General features: G+C 39.7%; 1 protein-coding gene across 1 annotated transcript in view; it reads left to right on the forward strand.

Moving 5' to 3' along the window:
• Positions 1–6,115: 6,115 nt before the first annotated feature.
• The window catches only part of DPYD (dihydropyrimidine dehydrogenase), a 981,230-nt gene continuing 962,203 nt past the window's right edge, over positions 6,116–25,142 (forward strand). Inside the window, exon 1 of the mRNA XM_049875731.1 lies at positions 6,116–6,266. Coding sequence (XP_049731688.1) covers positions 6,228–6,266 — 39 coding nt within the window. The 5' untranslated portion in view covers positions 6,116–6,227. The remainder of the gene's footprint in view (positions 6,267–25,142) is intronic.

The raw sequence follows: 25,142 nt of genomic DNA on the forward strand, positions 1-25,142 counted from the left end.
ATCTTCTTGGTCAGTTTGGATAGGTATTAAGTTGGGCCTAGAAAATCAGATGAGCAAAATCATAGGTCTCATGATCAAAGTCTTTGACTTGTTGGGGGAAATTTGCCTAGGCAAGGAGTTAAGTGTCTGTAAAAAATTTTTTACTTAATGCTAGGCTACAGGGGGAAAAATGAAGGCATATGGAAATGTGAATTTTTATTGTGTTTCTAAATTTGTGCTATTGAATAACTTTTCAACTGTAAAATTAAAGATGACTCATAGGCCTTGCTTTTGACTATGGTAATATTCATTTGAGTAACGTTAATGATTAGGCTGAGATGCATTTTGGTAAATTGGCACACTATTAGATGAGCTATCTCTCCAAAGCCTACAAAAAATTAATGTGGAACACCTGATATTTGACTATGCTTCCAGATGGAGGGACAGCTTGACAAATGCCATCATAATTTACAACTTTTAAAAAGTGTGGTGTGAATGCATTTGTGGTAAGCTTTGAACAGCTTGGATTATTTACAGGTACAACTGTGTTTAATGTGGAATTTCAATGAATTTAAAATATTACTAGATTCAATCATTGATCACAGAATATAGGTGTGGCATTTGAGCGGTATGATTAGATGCCTTAACTAAATATCTTAGAACAAGAATGCATCTGTTTGGTGAGATTGGGGGAGGGAAGGTGGTAAAATAGCATTTGAATTTTAGATTTGATTGTTGACCGTCACTGATGAAATGCTCATCTTTGCTAAGACAGCATATTTTTTACTTATCCTCTATAGTGGTTTGGAAGAATAATAATCAAAGAAAATAAATATGGAACCAAACGCCCAACCCTTAAGGCTAAATTGGAAGTATGGATTACTAACCGATAAAAGATTTGTATTATAGTGAAACCTGCAAAAGCACAAAAGTCTATGTCCCTGAAGGTTAGGAAATCGAACACTGAACCTTACTGATAAAATTGGAGAAAGAATGGTGATAGTGTATATCTAAGAGTGTATAAATAACTGGGAAGGGAGCTTTGAAGGTGGGTAAGATACGGTTATAGACAGATGAAATAGTTCATTAAGAGGCATTTTGAAAATTGAAACATTATTCCATGAAAAGGGAAGTAGTTGACATGACAGATTTTAATTAGATATTCACTGAGATATTATGATTTATTTCTCAGCAAGAAGTGGAGCACTGAGAAGAATACATGGTAAAGTGAACTAAAATGAACTGCTTAGGGCATCAGGCAACTCGGTATCTACTGTGTTCATTTACTGAGTATTCTTGGTCTCCTACATTTCAGTTAGGAGTTGGGTATCCAGGAAAGAAACAAGCCAGACATGGGCTATCTCTTCCTGAAGCTTATGTTCTAAATGAGACATATTAAGCAAGCCGCTCTCAAATAAATAAACAAATAATATTTGATAAGGTTATAAATAAGGGATAAAAAAGGCCTCAAGAAAGAGAACAACAGAGACAGGGTGGATCTAATTTAGTTGATGGTAGAGGTGGGGTAGGTAAGGCTTCTCTGAGATCTAAACAAGCGGAAGGTAGAAAAGAGTGTCCTGTGTGGTGGGCATGGAGCAAAGTGAGAAAAGTGGTTGGACTATGGAAAGATTGCTTTGTGGTTGAAATGTAATGAGTGAGGGTGAGAGTGACCCTCAATGAGGCTGGAGGGGGAGGAGGGGTAGGTTGTTCAGAGGTCACTCTAATGAATTTGTATTTTATTCTGACAGCAGTGGCAACCACTGAAGGATTTATCTTGGAGTTAGGGGTGTGGCGGAATGAAACAATTAATAGTTTTTAAAGCTCAGTCTAGAGTGGAGAGGGGCAAGAGTAGAAGCTGGAATACCAGTGGCTTGGACCTTGATGAATGCAGTGAAGAGAAGAAAGGAAGAAAGATTCAAGATTTTTTTAGGGGGTTGAAACCTGAGAGCTTGAGAACAGATTAAATGTGGGTGGCAGTTCAAAGCCACCAGCCACTCCTTGGAAACGCTATGGGGAGGCAGTTCTACTCTGTCCTACATGATCACTATGAGTCAGAATTGACTCGACAGCAACAAGTTTGGGGTTTTTTTTCGTTGTTGTTATTTTTGGTAGGATAATTCCAAATTTTCTATTTAACTTTCTAATTTCTCTTAAAACTACTACTTGATTAAAGAAAAATGTATACATTTGCTAGTGTTAGGTTCTGGAAGATAACGGGATAGCTTGTTCAGAGAGGCCTTCTGCAAACACCCAATGTGGTGAGCACCCATACTAAAACACCGCTTGCCACCTAGTCGATTCCAACTCATGGAGGCCCCATGTGTTTCAGAGTAGAACTGCACTCTATAGGTTTTTCAATGGCTGTGATCTTTTGGAAGCATATAACCAAGCCTTTCTTCAGAGGCACCTTTGTGAGGATTCTAACTGCCAACCTTTTGATTAATAGCAGCGCCCTTAAGTATTTTTGCCACCCAGGTACTCCATGCCCCAGTTATTCTGTCATATTCTTTTTTTATATTTTAAGCAGGGCTCACAGTCTCTTGTTATTTTGTTTACTTGTATACTTTGGGTATCAGCTTTGTAAGAGTGATGTGTATTCTCGAAGACTATATCTAGAGAATGTAACCCAGTGTCTGGCCCATTAAAGATTCTCACTAAATATTTGCTGAATGAAATAATGAATGAACTAATGAAAGAATAACAATGAAGAGGAAATGTTTGACTTCAGACGATGATAATCTAGCCTAGAGGATTAAGAAAGGTGATAAAAGGCCTTAATAACAGTAAGTAGAAAGTGTTATGGATGAAGAGAGAAGGCTGCATCTAACTTGGGGTGAGAGGAGCCTGGAGGTCTGGAGTCCAGATAGCCTCACAAGTAAGGTGAATATTTTCTGGATTGGGACCATCATCTCTCAGTGAAATTATTCCCCTTTTACCCAGCAAGCTCTAGAGCAAAAACATAAAGAAAACCAAACCCATTGCTGTCAAGTCAATTCTGACTCATAGTGATCCTATAAGAAAGGGTAGAACTGCCGCATAGGGTTTCCAAGGAGCACCTGGTGAATTCAAACTGCTGACCTTTTGGTTAGCAGCCGAGCTAGCTCTTAACCATTATGCCACCAGGGCTCCAAACTTAAAGAACAACTTTTGAAGAGGGCTTCACATACCTGAATAATAGCTTTTATTAAGTGCCATTACAAACAATCGTCCTGCAAAGATACAACCTTGAGTTTGTAGTACCCAGAGCACTAACTACATGCTGCTTCTAGCTGTAGACATTTGAGCTCACCTCTCTCTCCTCTCCTGGACTGTAAATTCTTGGAAGACTCCTGATTTTACATCCTGCACAGTATCTAGCCAATGCCCTGACTTCATTTTTATTGGATGGATGAAAGAACATCTACTACTTCACCCCTGAGTAGTTCCTGAAGGCAGTTGCCAGCAAGACAATGTTTCTGCAAATTGTGGGCTTTATTTTGGTGTGCTGATGGTTTTTACCTCTAAAGGTTCCCTGGGTGGTGCAAACAGTTCAGCTCTTAATTACTAACTGAAAATTTGGCAGTTTTAACCCACGCAGAGGCGCCTCAGAAGACAGGACTGGTAATCTGCTGCCAAAAGGTTACAGCCTTGAAAACTCTGTGGAGCAGTTCTACTCTGGATACTTGGGGTCGCCATGATTTGAGGATGACTCCATGACAACAAACAACAACAACAATTTGACTTAAAAGTGTTTTGCTGTGCTATAATTTTATTTGTAAAAGCAGTTGGAGTGCAAGATGACCATGGGCGCAAAACGGTTGAAAACCTGGTGAAGAAAATGATGTAGAAATGAAATATCTTTCATAGAAACGCCTCCACACCCTTCCTCTACCACTCACCACCTTCCCTGAGATCTTCTCTTACTCTTAAAGTGAGGAAAATAAGCCTTCACTACACTATATTTTTCAAGCTAAAAAACTGAAGAACAATTTGAGCCTTGAGGTGCAATTTTGAAGGACTCTTCTTTGTGCAAAATATTGAACAACACAGGAAGTTAAGAAGTACACAGATTCACTGTACCAAAAGGAATTGGTCAACATCCAGCCATTTCGGGAAGTAGCACATGATCAAGAACCGATCAAGAACAAATCGAAGGAAGAAGTCCAAGTGACAGTGAAGGCATCGGTGAAAAACAAGGCTCCAGGAACTGAATGGAATGCCAGTTGAAATGTTTCAACAAATGAATGTTGTGCTGGAGGTGCTCACTGGTCTATGCCAAGAAATTTGGAAGACAGCTACCTGGTCAACTGACAAGAAGGGATCCATATTTGTGCCTATTCCAGAGTGAGGTGATCCAACAGACTGTGGAAATTACCAAATATATCATTAATATCACACAAGAGTAAAATTTTGCTGAAGATAATTCAAAAAACAGTTGCAGCAGTACATCAAGAGGGAACTGCCAGGAATTCAAGCTTGATTCAGAAGAGGTCACAGAACAAGGGATATCATTGCTGATGTCAGATGGACCTTGGCTGAAAGCAGAGAATATCATAAAGATGTTTACTTGCATTTTATTGACTACGCAAAGGCATTAGGCTGGGCGGATCATAACAAATTATGGGTAACATTGTGAGTAATGGGAATTCCAGAACACTTAATTGTGCTCAGAAGGAACCTGTACCTAGACTACAGGCAATCATTCAAACAGAACAAGGGCATATCGCGTGGTTTAAAATCAGGAAAGGTGTGCGTCAAGGCTGTATCCTTTCACCATATTTACTCAATCTGTATGCTGAGCAATTAATCCGAGAAGCTGGATTATATAAAGAAGAATGGGGCATCAGGATTGGAGGAGGATTCATTAACAACCCTCGCTATGCAGATGACACAATCTTGCTTGCCCCAAAGGAAGCGGACTTAAAGAATTTACTGATGAGACCAAAGGCTATACAGCCTTCAATACAAATTACTCCTCGACATAAAGAAAACAAAAATCCTCAAAACTGGACCAATAAGCAACATCATGATAAATGGAGAAAAGATTGAAGTTGTCAAGGATTTCGTTTTACTTGAATCCACCATTAATGCCCGTGGAAGCGGCAGTCAAGAAATCAAACGACATACTGTGTTGGGCAAATCTGCTGCAAAAGACCGCTGTAAAGTGTTGAAAAGCAATGATGACACTTTGAGGATTAAGCTGGGCTTGACCCAAGCCATAATACTTTCAATTGCCTCATACGCGTGCAAAAGCGAGACAAATGAATAAGGAAGATCAAAGAAGAATTGATGCCTTTCAATTACGGTGTTGGCGAAGAATATTGACTATACCATGGATTGCCAGAAGGACGAACAAATCTGTCTTAGAAGAAATACAGCCAGAATTCTCCTTGGAAGCCAGGGTAGCGAGACTTTGTCTGACTACTTTAGACATGTCATCAGGAAGGACCAGTCCCTGCAGAGGAACATCATGCTTGGTAAGGTAGAGAGTCAGCGAAAAAGAGGAAGGCCCTTAAAGAAATGGATTGACACATGGGCTGCAACAATGGGCTCAAACATAGCAATGATTGTGAGGATGGCGCAGGACCAGGGCAGTGTTTCCTTCTGTTATACACAGAGTCGGAACCTTGTAGATGGCACCTAACAACAATAACAATATTATATTTTATGTACAAAGTGTATTTATTTACTTCCAAATTGTTATTTATGACATATATACTTGTTTTCATTGTTCACTTGAAATCTTTTTCTGTTGGTGAAAAATGGATTGGAATACACCATATTTTCCCCCATTTAAATTAATGAAAATATATTTTCCTTGAAAGGTTTATGACAGAGTAGCAAGGTATTCAGGAACAAACGAACAGCATTAACCCTAGGGATTCCTCACATCTGGGCCGCGCGGACCCAGCTCAGCCTTCCGCGGCTCTAACAGCAAAAGCCAGGCCCCGGGGCGAGCGCTCTAGGCCAGCTTTCCTTCTAACTGCAGGAGGAAAACACGCTGCGAGGCTCGGGATGAGGGTGGGAGGGGCGACGGGAGGCCTGGCTCCGTCCCCCGCTGCTCCGCGCTCGGCGGGCGCCGGAACCGCAGGTTAGAGCGCGCAGCCCCGCCTGGGGGTGTCGCCGCCAGGCTGCCGCCCCGCCCCCGCGCCACCGCCCCCGCTTTCCCATTTCTACTCCAGTTCCGGGAAGGAGCTTTCACTTCGGTTCCTGGCTGGAGGACGCAGGTGGCGTCTGGCTCTCGGAGACTCCAGAGAGTAGGCACTGCCATGGCCCCTGTGCTTAGCAAGGACGCGGCTGACATCGAGGTACCGATTGCGCGCCGGCTCGCCTGGGACGGGAGGGGGACCCCGCTGGTCTGTGCCGGGGAGGCCGCCTCCGGCCAGGGAAAGAGTCGGAGACGCGGGAAAGTTTGCCCCAGTAGGAGATCTGCGGAGCTAGGGTCCCTGTGGAAAGGCGGGGAGAGAAGTGGAGGACTTCCCGGGGACTGCAAGGGGCTGCTCTTTGGGTTGAGACCTGTCTGATTACTTCGGAGGGGGTTTACGGAAACCTATCTTGTCACTTGCCCGGAGCGGTGGTGACTGAAGAAGCACACGAGTTCGAGAGGAGGACTCTGGAGGATAAGAACGCCCATTTCTCACCCAATCTACCCCCGCGCCGCCTTGCTCGCCCCGTATATGTTGTTTGGGAACACCTGTCCTCTGCCCTTACCTCCAATACTGCCGAATCCTCCTGTTTGTAAAGGTGGAGTATAGAAATTAAAGGAGATCTGTGTGTTAGCTGTAGCTTTCATTCCCCGCTAGCCCTAGGAATTGCTCGTGAAATAATTTAACCTAGGGAAGACTGTAGCAAAGTATTGAGAACACGGAAAATGCAGTGCAGTCAGAAAAACATAATAAACTGTGTATTTCTCTCCTACCAACAGTTTGTAATTCCCTCTTGCACTCTGTTTCTGTAAAAATGGCATCCGTCTTACCCGAAATAGAATGACCATTTTCCTTTGAGTTCTCTCTGGTACCTTTAATGTATGTGATGAGAAGCATTTGGTGATGAACAGTGATTTTAGACATACTAAACCAATGTCAGCACGTCTGAGCTAAGACTAATTGCTTTTTAGTTTTTTGTTTGTGTTTTCAGACTCCTACTCTGGTGGAAGGAATGTATGCTTTCTTTAGAGACAACGGAATTTTCCCTTCTTGGGTCTTTTTGGTGGCTTAAGTACAAGTTTAACAACCACCTGTTTGCTGAATAGCTGCGTTTGCCATGTTTTGTTCCTGCCTTGATTGAGGGAACTTCGTACCCTGTTTGGGGGAAGGTAGTAGTATTTTCTGCAGACTCCATACATGGTTTGAAAAACTCACTTTAGCAACAACAGCCCAAGTCTTAGCACGTGGTCATCTCTACTGAAACTTACGGTTTCTCTTGATTGTAGTTTACTTGTTGATTTTGATCAACATGATGTATTTAACCCACTGATAATTCATGTGTGGGCAGGGTAAAATATATTTTTCTTTTCCCATATTTGCATATTTGGCTCTTAGCCCTTGTGGCTTTGATTTAAACAAATCGTTTACTGAGCGTGGAATGGGGGGTGGCTTTTGGCCCTTGTAATTTCTCAAAATGATTTGTTTTCTGCCTAAATTCTTTCTCTCTCTGTATCTCTTTTGCAGTTATCTTTGAAATCAGTACTTACCCACATTGCACTGAGAAAGACCCAATGAAACACTAAATGACCAGTTTAATTTCATGTGCTGTTTTTCATCCAAAACCATTTATGACTCACACTTCACTCAGCTCAGTCTGACTTTATTTTGTGTGGCCAGTCTGCCTCATACTGTAATCTAGAAGAACGATATTCACACTTTTCAGGTTTTTTGTATTTCACATATGCAACACACTTTAGTCAGCAACATCTTTCATCACACATAGTATCTTACATTTCTCTCAAAGTAGTACAATGGTTCATGAGCTAAAATACCGTGAAATTAATCATTAAAATATAATGCAGTGAGAAAAAATGCATTAAGCCTAGAGAAACACACTCAAGCATAGATATCTCACTCGATCCTATTGACTCACCAAGGTTCATTTTTGTGTTGAAGAATCAGAATAAGTTACGAAAGCTTGGTTTTCTGTCAAATTGTAATGCATGTATTAGATTTGCCTTCCTTGAGCAAATCCATTAAAACCATTGTCTCGAGATTGATCTGATTGTGACAGTTGCTTTAGCCTCAGATACATAGAGAAGTAAGTCATCTTTTAAAAAATGTATTGGTATGAAACAGAGTACATATTCACATGGTCAGTGTGAAAAGAACAGAAGATGGTCGTGACAGCCCAGTATAGTAGTGATTTGATTTTCCCCACGAGCTACAGAGCCTCAGGTTTTAGTGAAGCTTCCAAACATGTGTCTTTGTTTCTGGGGGAAAGAAAAAAGTTATTGAGATAAACAAAGTTGCCTTGTGGTGGGCTCGCTTCTTAATTGCTAGCCTCAACCCAGTATCACTTCAGGGTGTGAAGGGTTGGGAGCGTGGAAAATTATCAGAAGGCCACCAGACCTCAAAGCTGGAATACCCCTGGCCTGGAAGATATGCATAGCAAGAAAGTGTTACTTGGTCATAGAACCTAGTGCACAGAAATTGTTGTCACTGAAGTAATGGTAGAAGTGCATGGGAAGTAGAAAGTGTTTTGGTTTTTTTTTTCAGATTTGTTTTGTTTCCCCTAGACACATGAATGTGGTTCAGAGCCTGGCCTATGGAGCTCATTGCTTGGGGTTGAGGTCTACCTCTCCTCCTTTTTTAGCTATGGGATCTTGGGCAAGTTACCTAGCTTCTTTGAGCCTCAGCTGCATAATTTGTTAAGTAAGGAAACTAATAGTAGTAAGATAATAAACATGCCACAAGTTGACAGCGTCTTGTCAGGAAAAAGGACAAACATTAAAAAACAAAGGTATAGAAAAAATACATTATCGGGACAATCACTGACATTGGAATAATTAGTACTCTAAAGTTCATTAATGGTGGCTACATGCTTTGAAAAGTGATTTTAATTTTGTGGGTTTGCTCTTTATAGACAGTTTGAATTTTTTCGGGGGTGACTTTGTATACAGACTTTTCAAAGGAGGTGAGTATAGGATATTGGACACGTTCCTTGTCCTCAGCAGGAACTTTACGGAACTTCTTTATTTAGTTTGAAGTGATACCTGGTATAATGTCCACATCTGCATATTTGAAAGCAAGTAAAAATCGTTTCAAAAGAGTTCACTTTTGTTCAATATGTTGTTCCCCTCCATTAACATGGATAATTTGAGACTAGACTATAAAACTAAATAAACTATATAACTAAAGGAAAATGTATGCAGCTGCTGCGAGCTTTTAACTATTTGACTACTGATAATTTTGATAAATATTTACAGTCAAATTGCTGCCTACACGCTGTTGCTCCCACAATCACGAGCCAAAGCCCATCCCTTGAATTATTAATTAGTGAGTATTCAGGAGCCATAAACTCATTTAAAGTTTATTCTGAACAAAAAAGGGATTCATTCATTCTGTTGTCCACTCAGTCATAATGAGTTTCTAGTCACATAGAACGTGGTTTATGAGTTACTGATAGTATGGTTTCTATTTATTTCAGAAGATAATTGAGAATTTTCTATATTAAGAAAGCAAGATAATAAAATACCAAATCTGGAAAACTGGGCTACAATAGAAATGACATGAAGAAAATGAATTTTAAGGAGAATTTTGAAGGAAAAAAAAAAGCCTGGGTTATGACTTGGCAGAGATGACAGAAGATATTGCTGGGGGGCACCCTTTATATAACTGCTATTGCCTCTGGGGAGGGAGGACGGTCACGCATCCAAAGAAAAATAATTAAGCTTTGTAGAAGCCAAAGAAGATATCTATCAATAAATCAATATAGGCATAGACATAGTCATGTAGTTTTTTTTTTTAGGTGAGTTATAAGTAATAGTTCTTTTTTTTCTCCTTTTATTGATTGGGCACCACAGATCTTGTGGAAATGCTATCTTCGTTTGCTAAGGCTTTCAAAGCCTTATATTTAAAATTAAAAAAAAAAAATTTGTGTTCTAGGTGAAAGTTTTCAGTGCAAATTAGTTTCTCATTCAAAAATTTATACACAGATTGTTTCGTGACATTGGTTGCAATCTCCGCAATGTGTCAGTGCTCTCCCCCTTTGCACCTTGGGTTCTCTATGTCCGTTCATCCAGTTTTTCCATCCCTTCCTGGCTTCTCGTCTTCGCTTTTAGGCGTGTGTTGCCCATTTGGTTTCCTATGCTTGATTGAACTAAGAAGGACATTCCTCACTTGTGCTATTGTTTATTTATAGGCCTGTCTAATCTTTGGTTGAAAGGTGGACTTCGGGAGTGGCTTCAGTTCTGAGTTAGCAGTGTGTCTGGGAGCCATAGTCTCTGGGGTTCTTCCAGCCTTTGTCAGACCAGCAAATCTAGTCTTTTTTTGTGAAACTGAATTTTGTTCCACATTTTTCTCCAAACCTGTCTGGGATGAAACCTGTTTTAAGAGTTTGAGTTGTTGAAAATGTGCTTGTCTTACGTTCTTTAAGCTGTTCTCTATACAATGAGTCGTTTTAAAAGGGTCTCTCCGTTCTAAGGAGTTTAGCTGGGCAGTAGAAATGTGTCAGATGATTTAAAGATTGATTTCAGTATTGCTCCTTGTGGTTTTAAGGTAATACACATTTTTTTGTAGTTAAACATGTTCACATGTATTTTGGTTACAGTCTTTTTTTAACTTTACCTCTTGCACATGAATTCAGCTGACTACTTTTAGTAATTAAAAATTGTGAGATCAATGACTAATGATGAATCTGTCACTAGGGAAGCTTCAGATTGGATCTGCTTAATCTTAATCGTATTAGATAGTGTTTCCTGATTGCTTAATTGTAAAAACGTACCAATTCAGTACTCTTCTTTCCTATATTCTGGAGGAAAGATCCACTTCTAGAAAGCTGAGCATTAATAATAAGAAATTAATAAGAATGCTAAGATCTAAAGTCAAACACGAAAATAACTGGATGATTTTTTAAGCAACCATGTCTGTCCTTAATTGTTTGAATGCATCATTTTACCAAACTATAAACAGGCAAGTCCCTGGGTGGTGCAAATGGCTAAGCATTCAGCTACTAACTGAAAGATTGGAGGTTTGAGTCCACTCAAAGGCCTATTGGAAGAAAAAGGCCTGGTGATCTACTTTTGAAAGATCACAGCCATTGAAAACCCGGTGGGGCACAGTTCTGCTCTGACACACATAGGACTGCCATTGGTTGGACAGCAGCTGGTTTGGTTTTTATAAACAGGCAACAACACAAGGGCTAAGAACCAGACCTTCCAGTAATGTAGACAGGTCTGATCACCATGGGAGAGTTCTAGTAATTAGCACAAACTTAAGTTACAAAAATTAGAAGCACTAAAACCAAAAAGCATTGAGATTGAAAAAAGTTAAGTCATAAAATTTTCTGACAGAAAATTTGAAAAGAATTTTCTATAATCTAGGCTTCAACATGGAGCCTTGGTGGCCTAATGGTTAAAGAGCTCAGCCTCTAACCAAAAGGTCAGCAGTTCAAATTCACCCTCTGTTCCTTGGAAACACTATGGGGCAGTTCTACTCTGTCCTACAGGGTCTCTGTGAGTTGGAACTGACTAAACGGCACCTAAAAACAACAAGGTTTCAACATAGCTGAAGAGGGGATTATAAAAGTAGGACCTGCCACTTTATTTTTTCTGCCTCTTGGCTGTATGGACACAATGACAAATACGTAGCAGAAGCCTTCAGTCCTTAAAACTGTGAAGAAAAATATTTTTTCATTTAATTAAAATACATTTAATAAGACATTCCAAAGATTATAAGTTTATCTATAACTGGGAGTTTGATTTTCAAGTGGGACATGTTTACCTTCTGGATGTGATTTCCTGTTAATCCTCTATATCAAGACTGAAGGTTTTTTTTGGCCTCAAACATCAGCAGTGTGGTTGTTCACAGGTATCTTGGAGCCAGTTATACTATCGAGATAATTCTTAATAGGATTATGTCTTTCCTGTGGTTTGTAATTATTTTTTCTTCCATTGCTTTTAATGAAAATGTTACACTAGTTGATACAAAACATTTGCATGTAACTCAGCATTTTAACTTTTAGACTTTCCACCACAGATATCCATTTATCAATGTTAGAAAATAAATTATTTTGTATGAGTTTATTTATTTTGGGTTTCAAAAAAATCAAGTGTCCTCGCGTGGTTAGTGGGGGAAAAAAAACAAAGACAAACAACAACAACAAAACACTGGATTAAAACAGACCTGGGTTCAAATCCAGGCTCTTATTATTTTTTTCTGTGTATGATTGTGGATAAATTATTTCCTGGACTGCCATGTCTTCCTCTGTTAATTGTTAATTTTATTGATTTCATACAAGAGCTGTAAGGACTAATTGGAGTTATGTATATAAAATGCCTCAGACAGTATCTGTCCCATAAAATACATGCTTTTAAAATTGTAGTAGTTATTTTAACTACTATTATTATTACATTTATCATATATACTCTGTAAATGTCAGTTGGCTGGCATTTTGTTCAACTCCAAGAATTAACTGGTGGTATTGAAGTCTGTTAAAATCTGTGAGGGAGTGGAGAGTCAATTAAGTTAAAAGAATCATGAGAGGCTTATTATAAATTCATAAATGCTGCAGATATGTGTTATGAGAAAGTTACTGAATTCCATTTGTCAATATTACAGGTGATATGGGAGAGTTTCTGAAATACAAGGAAAATTAAAGAGACCCATTTCATTTTACACTTTATTTCTATTTAAAAATATATTCTTAATATTCACTGTATTGCCAGCCCTCTGAGTTAAGCTGTGGGGAATTCTAAGGAGGTATCTGGCATCAGCTTTGTTCACACAGGATTCTATGCGTCTAATACAAAAAGAAACAAGATTTAAATCCAGAGCTGACCCCCAACCTTTACTGTTTTACTGTAATGTACATAGAGGTTGATTTTTCAGTGTTTCTTTGCATATTTTAGATCAGGGCCAACGCATGGGTGAAAATTATTTCTTGGCATTCTCATTGGTATTTAGAAAGGATTTGATATTGCTCTTTTCTAAAAAAAAAGTCCGTACACAGTTATTAAAAAGAAAAAGAAATTTCCAGATACTGCTTTGTACTAACTAGACTAAGCTTCTCTTCTCCCTAAGTAAATATATTATCTTCAAAGAAAGTTTTTTTTTCTGGACTTCAAAGCATCTCCGAACACACTTCATTTGTTTATGAATTACTTTTTAACTCCGAGGACGGAGGGAGCTGAAGATCAACCTATTTTGCATCAGAAAAAGGTCAAGGGTGCCCTTTCTGAAAGATGACTCACATATGAAACTTTTTTTCCTAGGTTGCAATAATCTTACTTGTTTAAGAATTTCAGCCTGGTTGCGTAATAGCGTTCCCGCTATCCTCTACCTCCACCATAATAATTAAAGAGACAGTCTGTGTCCCTGCCTCCCAGGTGCTTGGAAATTGATATTATGAGTGCTTATGATTGTCCCCTTGAGACACTCCTGACTGGGCCACTTTGAAGAAAAATCTCTTCATCAATAATGAAGCCCTGAGGGCCACTTCTCAGGGGACCCACTCAAAATTACATGTCAACTCCGGGCCTGATTTATACAGATGGCGCTTCTGCTGAGACCCTGACGGTACCTCCTGCCTCCATATTTTATCTCCAACTATGTTCCCCCTGCCACACACACTTTCACTTCTCTCCCTAAACTTCATCCCCCAATGTTAAACTCATTTTACCTATCCAGGATTGATACATCTGAACTAGATATTTTTGTTTCATCATTGTGAAATCTTTTAAGAGCGCTATGTCTAACGTGAGGACCATGTGAAAAGCTTCGGCAAAACAATAGAAGAGAATGTGTATTTAATGTTAAATCAAATAAATATCCTGAGATTGTTGGGGAAATATAATTAAAAACAAAATCTACTCCCAAACAAGAAAACCTCTCCTCAAAAAAAAAAAAAAAAAGGAGAAAGACAAATTTTATTATTTAATAAGCATTAAATTAGAATGTGATGCATCATAGCTAAGAGGGAGTTTGCGAAGACTGGAAAAAATCTTACCCTATACATCCCTGAGCCTGAGTGAATATAACCTATTATGTTCATGCTTTCAACATACAGTTGCTAATTTTCTAGTATCCTTTTTGGCAGGATACTTAAGGTTATGCTAATCTCCTTCCAGGAAACTGGGAGGTAGGGGAGGATTACCTGAATTAAAAAAAAAAGTGACTGCCTGGCCCTTGAGTTAACACCTTAGATTTACATACTTTTCAAAGAGTTACCTAAAATGATTCTGAAAGAATAAGGCAGCAGGGGAGCCTCTTCCCTTATTTTCTGTTCCCAAGAAAATTGCATTACAGTAGGGGAAAGGTAAGGTCCCTAGGTGGTATGTGTGGTTTGTGTTTGACAAGTAAACTAAAGGTTGGAGGTTTGAACGCACCCAGTGACACGACAGAAGAAAGACCTGGAGCTCTGGTTACATAAGCCGTGAAAACCCTATGGAGCAGTTCTACTCTGTAACACACGGAGTTGCTGTGAATTAGAATCTACTCAACGGCAAAGGCTTTGGTTTAGGATTGTGAGAGGAAAGATAGGCAGTAAGAAATGCACAGTAATTCAGGTAACACATGTGTTGGTAAAAATAAACCAGGATAATGTGATGTTGAATGACTTGTAGGGCACCCTTTGTATGTGGCAGTTAAAGAAGGCTTCTCTCTGGAGGTAACATTTGAACCGAGACTTAAAAGGCCATAAGCAGTCTACCAGGGCTTTTGAGGAAGAAAGGGAGCAAATCAAAGAGTTGGGATTGAGCTTAGTTTTTGGGACAACTGACAAAAAAATAACAGGTGCGTGAGTGTGTGCGGGGGTAGGGGAGGAACGAATAAAAGTGTTGCATTTGATGACATTAAGTTTGAAATACCGGTGGCATACTAGTGGCATAGCTTCCAGCATCACAACAACACACAAGCCCCCACAGGACAACAAACTGACACACACGTGGGAGTCACCCATGAAGGACAGGTTTCAGCTGAGCTTCAAGACTAAGACAGACTAGGAAGAAGGACCCAGCAGTCTACTTCTGAAAAGCATTAGCCAGTGAAAACCTTATCAATAGCAGTGGAACATTGTCTGATATAGTGCTGGAAGATGAGCCCCCCAGGTTGGAAGGCACTCAGAAGATGACTGGGGAAGAGCTGCCTCCTCAAAGTACAGTCGACCTTAATAACGTGGATGGAGTAAAACTTTCAGGACCTTCATTTGCTGATGTGGCATGACTCAAAATGAGAAGAAACAGTTGCAGACATCTGTTAAAAATTGGAACCTGGAATGTACAAAGTATGAATCTAGAAAAATTGGAAACCGTCAAAAATGAAATGGAATGCATAAACATTGATATCCTAGGCATTAGTGAGCTGAAATGGACTGGTATTGGCCATTTTGAATTGGACAATCATATTTTTTTTTTTTTATAGTCTACTGTGCTGGGAATGACAACTCAAAGAGGAACGGTGTTGCAGTCATCGTCAGAATGTTTCAAGATCTATCCTGAAGTACAATGCTGTCAGTGATAGGATAATATCCATACACCTACAAGGAAGACCAGTTAATACAACTATTATTCAAATTTATGCACCAACCACTAGGGTCAAAGATGAAGAAATAGAAGATTTTTTATCAGCTGCTGCAGACTGAAATGGATCGAACATGCAATCAAGGTGCATTGATAATTACTGGCGATTGGAATGTGAAAGTTGGAAACAGAGAAGAAGGATCAGTAGTTGGAAAATATGACCTTGGTGATACAAACAATGCTGGAGATCGAATGATAGAATTTTGCAAGACCAACGACTTCTTCATTGCAAATACCTTCTTTCACCAACATAAATGGTGACTACGCACATGGACCTCGCCAGATGAAACACACAGAAATCAAATTGACTACATCTGTGGAAAGAGACGATGGAAAAGCTCAATATCATTAGTTAGAACAAGGCCAGGGGACCTCAGTGGAAAAGACCATCAATTGCTCATACGCAAGTTCAAGCTGAAACTGAAGAAAATCAGAGCAAGTCCACAAGAGCCAAAATATGACCTTGAGTACATCCCACCTGAATTTAGAGACCATCTGAAGAATACATTTGCCGCATTGAATGCTAGTGACCGAAGACCAGATGAGTTGTGGAATGACATCAAGGACATCATCCATGAAGAAAGCAAGAGGTCATTGAAAAGACAGGAAAGAAAGAAAAGACGAAAATGGATGTCAGAGGAGACTCTGAAACTTGCTGTCGAACGTCAAGCAGCTAAAGGAAAAGGAAGAATTGATGAAGTAAAAGAACTGAACAGAAGATTTCAAAGAGCGTCTCGAGAAGACAAAGTATTATAATGACATGTGCAAAGAGCTGGAGATGGAAAACCAAAAGGGAAGAACACGCTTGGCGTTTCTCAAGCTGAAAGAACTGAAGAAAAAATTGAGGCCTCGAGTTGTAATAATGAAGGGTTCTATGGGGAAAATATTAAATGATGCAGGCAGCATCAAAAGAAGATAGAAGGAATACACAGAATCATTATACCAAAAAGAATGAGTCAGTGTTCAACCATTTCAAGAGGTGGCATATGATCAGGAACTGATGATACTGAAGTCCAAGCTGCTCTGAAGGCATTGGCGAAAAACAAGGCTTCAGGAATTGAAGGAATATCAGTTGAGGTGTTTCAACAAACAGATGCAGCGCTGGAGGTGCTCACTCGTCTATGCCAAGAAATGTGGGAAACAGCTTCCTGGCCAACTGACTAGAAGAGGTCCAAATTTATGCCTATTCCCAAGAAAGGTGATCTAACCTAATGTGGAAATGATAGAACAATATCATTAATATCACACGCAAGCAAAATTTTGCTGAAGATCATTCAAAAACGGCTGCAGTAGTATATTGACAGGGAATTGCCAGAAATTCAGGCCAGTTTCAGAAGAGGACATGGAATGGGGGATATCATTATTGATGTCAGATGGATCCTGGCTGAAAGCAGAGAATACCAGAAGGATGCTTACCTGTGTCTTATTGACTATGCAAAGACATTCGACTGTGTGGATCATAACAAATTATGAATAACATTGCAAAGAATGAGAATTCCAGAAGCCTTAATTGTGCTCATGAGGAGGCTTTATGTAGACCGAGAGGCAGTTATTTGGACAGAACAAGGGGATACTGATTGGTTTAAAGTCAGGAAAGTTGTGCGTCAGGGTTGTATTCTTTCACCATACCTATTCAACATGTATGCTGAGCAAATAATCTGAGAACCTGGACTATATGAAGAAGAACAGGGCATCAGGATTGGAGGAAGACTCATTAACAACCTGCGTTATGCAGATGACACAACCTTTCTTGCTGAAAGTGAAGAGGACTTGAAGCAATTACTAATGAAGATCAAAGACCACAGCCTTCAGTATGGATTGCACCTCAACATGAAGAAATAAAAATCCTCACACCTTGACCAATGAGCAACATCGTGATAAATGGAGGAACGACTGAATTTGTCAAGGATTTCATTTTACTTGGATCCACAATCAACAGCCATGGAAGCAGCAGTCAAGAGATCAAAAGATGCATTGCATTGGGTAAATCTGCTGCAAAGGACCTCTTTAAAGTGTTCAAGAGCAAAGATGTCACCTTGGAGACTAAGGTGCGCCTGACCCAAGCCATGGTATTTTCAATTGCATCATATGCGTGTGAAAGCTAGACACTGAATGAGGAAGACTGAAGAAGAATTGACACCTTTGAATTGTGGTGTTGGGGAAGAATATTGAATATACCATGGACTGCCAAAAGAACGAACAAATCTGTCTTAGAAGAAGTACAACCAGAATGCTCTTTAGAAGCAAGGATGGTGAGACTGCGTTTTACATACCTTGGACATGTTGTCAGGAGGGATCAGTCCCTGGGGAAGGACATCATGCTTGGCAAAGTACAGGGTCAGCGGAAAAGAGGAAGATCCTCAACAAGGTGGATTGACACAGTGGCTGCAACAATGAGCTCAAGCAGAACAACGATTGTAAGGATGGCTCAGGACTGGGCAGTGTTTCGTTCTGTTGTGCATAGGGTTGCTATGAGTTGGAACCGACTCGATGGCACCTAACAACAACAACAACCTGGGTTGACATCTTATTGCTCTGTCCAGTGTTCTAGTCTTGCACTGATATCTGATATTATTGATTTTCTAACAAGAGAACTCCCTTAATTATTTCTTGTAGTTTTGGTTTGGTTTTTACGAATTCCCTAAACTTTTGTTTGTCTGGAAATGTCCTAGTTTTGCCTTTATATTTGAGAGACAGTTTCGCTGAATATATGATTCTCGGCTGCCAATTTTTTTTCCTTCAATGCTTTATATAATTCACCCCATTGCCTTCTTGCCTGTATGGTTTCTGCTGAGTAGTCCCAGCTTATTCTTATTGAGTCTTCTTTGTAGGTGACTTATCGTTTATCCCTAGGTCCTCTTAAAATTCTCTCTTTATCTTTGGTTTTGGCAAGTTTGATTATAATATGTGACTTTCTTTTAACGTTTACCTTATGTGGAGTTTGATGATCATCTTGGATAGATAATGTTTCGCAATATCAGGGAAATTTCCTGCCAACAAATCTCTTGGTATTTTCTGTTATACCTCCCTGTTCTGGTACTCCAATCACTCATAGGTTATTTCTCTTGATAGAGTTTCTTAGGGTTTCTTCATTTTTTTAAATTATTTCATCTGATTTTTCTTCAAATATATTGGTGCCAAGTGCTTTATCTTCAGTCTCACCAATTCTACCTTCCACTTGCTCAATTCTGCTCCTCTGACTTTATTGAGTTGTCTACTTCTGTAATTTTATTGTTAATCTTCTGAATTTCTGATTCCTGTCTCTCTATGGATTCTTTTAGCTTATTAAATTTTTCATTATGTTCTTGAATATCCTTTGAATTTCTTCAGCTGCTTTATCTGTGTGTTCCTTGGCTTGTTCTGCGTATTGCCTGATCTCCTTCCTGATGTCTTGAAGAGTTTTGTATATTAATCTTCTGTATTTTGCATCTGGTAGTTCTAGGAAAGTGCTTTCATCCAGAAAATCCTTTGATTCTTTGTTTTGAGAGCTTGTTGAAGGGATCATTATCTGCTTCTTTATGTGATTTGATATTGACTGTTGTCTCTAAGCCATCTATAAGTTATTAGTTTATTTTATGTTTGCTTACCTATCCTAGCTTCTTGATTTGTTTTGTTTTGATATGACCAAATAAGTTGCTTCAGTGAGGTAGCTTGATTATTTTTGCCTTTGAAGCCCTAACGTCCCGTCATCAGATGGCTAGAGCTAGTATCAGGTGTATGAGCCTAGGAGTCCATTCACTTTTTTTTTATGGATTCGGCTCAGGTGTCCAGGTAGTTGGTCATCAGATGTGTGGTGCCGGCTCTGTCCTGCAGAGGTGATTGATGTAGGTACTGGTATTTGGTTGTAGCAGGTGGTAATGCTCTGAATGAGGCAGGGTGCTGACAACCATCCCCCGTGTCTGTGAGGAAATGCATCCCAGTTCCCTAGAGCACACAGGTGGGTGGGTTCAGCAGACAGACTGTGGGCACCCAATGCTTTTGGTTGTAAGGACTGGGAGGTACCATTTTTCCTTGGACCCCAGTCACGGGTGGCTGGGTGACTTGAGTGGAGCCCCCAGTCCTTAGGCCCCTGATATGGGTAGGTGAGGGCCCTGTTTAATAGGCAAAGCGCTATCAAACATTAAACACCCACCTCTCCACCGCAGAGCTGAAACAGTTGCAGTTTGCTAAGAAGGGCCTCTTCTCTTGAAATAGGCCTACACAGGTCCATGCAGGGGGAAAGGCATTCAAAGTCCACAGACTGTTTATACCTGGACTGGAGCTGCTTCTGTTTTGAGCTCCACAGGTTAGTGGAGCTGGCAGATTATCTTTTCCACAATTGTGAATTTATTCCTTCTCCAATGCTGGGAAAGTGGCTCAGGGCACGCAGCAGGGCGTATCTCAGGCCCAGGGAAATCGACAGCTGCTGAAGCCAGCTTGGGGGTGGGGGAGAGGTAAAATATACAGAAGTACTTAGCTTTTACTGAGAGTGCCATTCTTCTCTGGTTCCGGAGGTGTAAATAGGCTGTGCAGCTGGCTGTTTCTCCCTGAGAAAGATGTGGCTGAATGCTACCAGCAGCCTGCCGCAGTCATTCCCAGGAATGGTGCCTGAGGGTTCCAAGCAATTCAGGTCCGGCAACTCCTCTCTGCTTCTGAACCGTCTCTCACTCCCATTGCTACTCAGTCTGTTTTCTGACATTGCCTTTGATGTTCAGGGCTCCTAGGTTGTCATAAATATAATCGTTTCACTTGTTTTTTTGGTTCTTTGTTGTTAGAGGGTTCACCGGAAGCATATGACTACTCCACCATCTTGGCCCCACCTCCAAGGTTAAGTGCTTTGGTTAAAGCTGATGGAAAACTAGAAACTAAAACCTGTGAATATGAGCTCTGTTTTACATTGCTGTTTTTTTAGGCATTAAAATACATGACATGAAAGTTAGGTATCAAAGAAGTATAGAACTGCAAAGCCTTTCAAAAGTTACCTCATTATTTTCCAACTGTATACATTCCCAAAATTTCTCAATAAGATCTCTACTATTGATTCCTCAAGGAGTCTTTCACATGTGTCAATAAGAGCAAGGTATGAATGGCTGCTAATCTACAAACCAGGTGGCTGCAGTGGGGCAAGTGGATGAGACATCATCAGTCAATTCTCAACATGTCAGCTGAACAGTCTTGCCCTTTGCCAGGTGATCATGACCTCTGACAGGATGGAATCTTTATTCGTTAAGGAAATTGTATATACACTGTAAACTATCAGAGCCAGAACTCTAGGAGACTGCCTACTTTTTCTGGATCTCCCAAGTTTTCTGCCTTTGAGAGAATGTAGTCTTACCATTTTTCCGTAGCTCGTTTTAGTGGAAAATATTTGAGTTTTCCTTTCCCAACAGGTTCCTGTCTTACACAAATTCTGGCTTTTGCAGATTTTATTGTGTATGTATATTTACATGTATGTTATCGTTAGGTGCTGTCGAGTCAATTCCGACTCATAGTGGCCCTATACACAACAGAATGAAACACTACCCAGTCCTGCACCATCCTCACAATTGTTGCTGTGCTTGAGCCCATTATTGCAGCCACTGTGTCATTCCGTCTCATTGAGGGTCTTCTTTTTTGATGACCCTCCACTTTATGAAACATGATGCTTCTCCAGTGAATGATCCCTCCCGATAGCACATCCAAAGTATGTGAGACTTAATGTACTTCTTCCAAGACAGATCTCTTTGTTCCTTTGGCAGTCCATGGTCTATCCAGTATTCTTTGCCAACACCAGAAATCAAAGGTGTCAATTCTTTTTCGGTCTGCCTTATTCGTTGTTCAGTTTTTGCATGTATATGAGGTGATTGAAAACACCATTGCTTGGGTCAGGTGTACCTTAGTCCTCAGGGAGACATCTTTGCTTTTCAACAATTTAGAGAGCACTTTTGCAGCAGATTGCTCACCACAGTAAGTCGTTTGATTTCTTGACTGCTGCTTCTATAGGTGTTGGTTGTGGATCCAAATAAAATGAAATCCTTGACAAACTCAGTCTTTTCTCCGCATGTCATGATTTTGGCTATTGGTCCAGTTGTGAGGATTTTTGTTGTCTTTATGTTGATGTGTAATCCATACTGAAGGTTGCAGTCTTTGACCTTCATCAGTAAGTGCTTCAAGTCCTCTTCACTTTTAGCAAGCAAGGTTGTGCCATCTGCCTAATATGGGTTGTTAATGAGTCTTCCTCCTATCCTGATGCCCCATTCTTCTTTATGTAGTCCAGCTTCTCGACTTATTTGCTCAGCATACTAATTGAATAGGTATGATGAAAGAATATAACCCTGACGCACACCTTTTCTGACTTTAAACAATGCAGTATCCCCTTGTTCTGTTCAAATGACTGCCTCTTGATCCATGTACAGATTCCTCACTAGCATAATTAAGTGTTCCAAAATTCTTATTCTCCTCATTGTTACCCATAATTTATTATTATCCACACAGATGCCTTAGCATAGTCAATAAAACACAGGTAAACATCTTTCTGGTATTCACTGCTTTCAGCCAGTATCCATCTGATATCACCAATGATATCGGTGGTTCCATGTCTATGAATCTGGCTTGAATTTCTGGCAGTTCCCTGTCTGCTGAAGCCACCTTTGAATGATCTTCAGCAAAATTTTGCTTGCATATGATATTAATGATATTGTTCGATGATTTCTTTATTTGGTTGGATCACCTTTCTTGGGAAGAGGCATAAATATGGATCTCTTCCAGTTGGTTGGCCTGGTAACTGTCTTCCAATTTTTTTTGCATAGCCAAGTGAACACTTCCAGCGCTGCATCTGTTTGTCAAAGGATCTCAACTGGTATTCTGTCAATTCCTAGAGCCTTGTTTTTTTGCCCGTGCCTTCAGTGCAGCTTGATCTTCTTCATTCAGTAGTATCAATTCCTGATCATATGTTACCTCCTGAAATGTTTGAACGTTGACCAATTCTTTTCGGTATAGTGACTGTATTTCTTCCATCTCCTTTTGATATTATCTGCGTCCTTTAATATTTTCCTTGTACAATCCTTCAGTATTGCAACTTGAGGCTTGAATTTTTTCTTCAGTTCTTTCAGCTTGAGAAATGCTTGAGTGTGCTCTTACCTTTTGGTTTTCTGTCTGCAGATCTTTGCACATGTCATCATAATACTTTACTTTGTCTTCTCTGGCCATCCTTTGGTATCTTGTGTTCAGCTCCTATACTTCATCATTTTTTCCTTTTGCTTTACACACTTGACATTAAATAGCAAGTTTCAGAGTCTCTACTGACATCCATTTAAGTCTTTTCTTTCTCTCCTGTCTTTTTGAGGACCTCTTGCTTTCTTCATGAGTGATGTCCGTGATGTCATTCCACAGCTTGTCTGGTCTCCAGTCATTAGTATTCAACACTTCAAATCTGTTCTTGAGGTGGTCTCTAAATTCAGGTGTGATATACTCACGGTCGTACTTTGTTTCTCGTGGACTTATTCTAATTTTTTTCAGTTTCAACTTGAACTTGCATAACAGATGATCTGATCTGAAGTCAGCCCCTGGCCTTCTGCCTGATGATATTGAGCTTTTCAATCATCTCATCTCCTTCCACAGATACAGTCATTTTGATTCCTGTGTATTCTATCTGGTGAGGTCCATGTGTATAGTCACCATTTATGTTGGTGAAAAAATACTTGCAATGAAGAAGTTGTTGGTCTTGCAAAATTCAAGCATGTGATCTCCAGCATCATTTCTATCAGCAAGGCCATATTTTCCAACTACCAATCCTTCTTCTTTGTTGCCAGCTTTTGTATTGCAATCACTAGTAAATATGAGTGCATTCTAGTTGCATGTTCAATCAATTTCAGACTGCAGAAGTTGGTAAAATTCTTCAATTTTTCATCTTTGGTCTTGGTGGTTGATGAGTAAATTTGAATAATAGCCTTATTAACTGGTCTTCCTTGTAGCCGTATGGATATTGTCCTATCACTGACAGCTTTGTACTTCAGGATAGATCTTGAAATATTCTTTTCGTTGATGAACGCACCATCATTCCTCTTCAAATTGACATTCCTGGCATAGTAGACCACATGATCATCCAATTCAAAATTACCAATACCAGTCCATTTCAGCCCAGTAATGCCTAGGATATTGATGTTTATGCATTCCATTTCATTTTTGACGATTTCTAATTTTCCTAGATTCATACTTTGTACATTCCAGGCTCTGATTATTTATGGATGTTTGAAGCTGTTTCTTCTCATTTTGAGTCATACCACATCAGCAGATGAAGGTCCCAAAAGCTTGTCTCCATCCATGTCATTAAGGTTGACTCTACTTTGAGGAGGCAGCTCTTCCCCAGTCGAATTTTGAGTGCCTTCCAATCTGATGGGCTCATCTTCCAGCACCATATCAGACAATGTTCCGTTGCTATTCATAAGGTTTTCACTGGCTAATTCTTTTCAGAAGTAGACTTCTGGGTCCTTCTTCCTAGTCTGTCTTAGTCTGGACGTTCAGCTGAAATCTGTTCACCATGGCTGACCCTGCTGCTATGTGAACCGGTGGCATATCTTCCAGTGTCAGAGCAACACACAAGCCCCCACAGAACGATAAACTGACAGATATGTGGGGGATTTACATATATACATATGTATATATGAAATATCTTTAAATATATATGCATTTAGATATGTATTACAGAACTGTTAATAACTGGAATCCTTGACTGACTGAAGGACTTTTGTATTTCACATTCTACTTAATAGTGATAAAGATGCCGCTTCCAAGACAACCAGTTCATATTTGAGGATTTTAAAAAAAGTAATTACAAGGGTATGATCTAAGGTTAATTTATATTTGCCTAACCCTTGCCCTTTTGCATCTTTAGTCCTGTACAATTTTGAATTAATTATGCTACAGTGCCAAATACAGAGATGCAGAGATGCATATTGTATAATTATAATTTAGAGAGATTTTCAACCACAGGGTTTAAAACAGTGTTTAAAAAATAATCCAGGAATCTATATAATGATTTCATTTATTGATTTTAAAGTAGCATAGTTGCATAAAAATCTATTGTTTTAAAATAAACATAGCATTTGGAGTTTGATAACTTTTATTTGTTTCCTGGGAAAATTAAATTAGATTGTCTAGTTATTTAAGTGCTCATGCCATTACTCAAGAGCAGTAAAGAAAAAAAAAAAAAAAAAGAAAGAAAAGAAAGGAAAACAAATCCATTACCGTCGAATCAATTCTGACTCGTAGTGACCTTGTAGGACAGAATAGAACTGCCCCACAGGTTTCTAAGGAGCTGCTGATGAATTTGAACTGTCAACCTTTTGGTTAGCAGCCTAGGTCTTAACCTTTACGCCAGCAGGGTGGTACCTTTTAATGCCCATGGGAACCACTTTGGATTGCTATGGAACTTTGAGTATGACTCTTTTCTGTTGTGATGAAGATATTGTCACTCTGAAATAGTATAATTACCTTGCCATTC

The sequence above is a fragment of the Elephas maximus genome, chromosome 3 (assembly GCF_024166365.1).
Source record: "Elephas maximus indicus isolate mEleMax1 chromosome 3, mEleMax1 primary haplotype, whole genome shotgun sequence".
Taxonomy (NCBI): Eukaryota; Metazoa; Chordata; class Mammalia; order Proboscidea; family Elephantidae; genus Elephas; species Elephas maximus.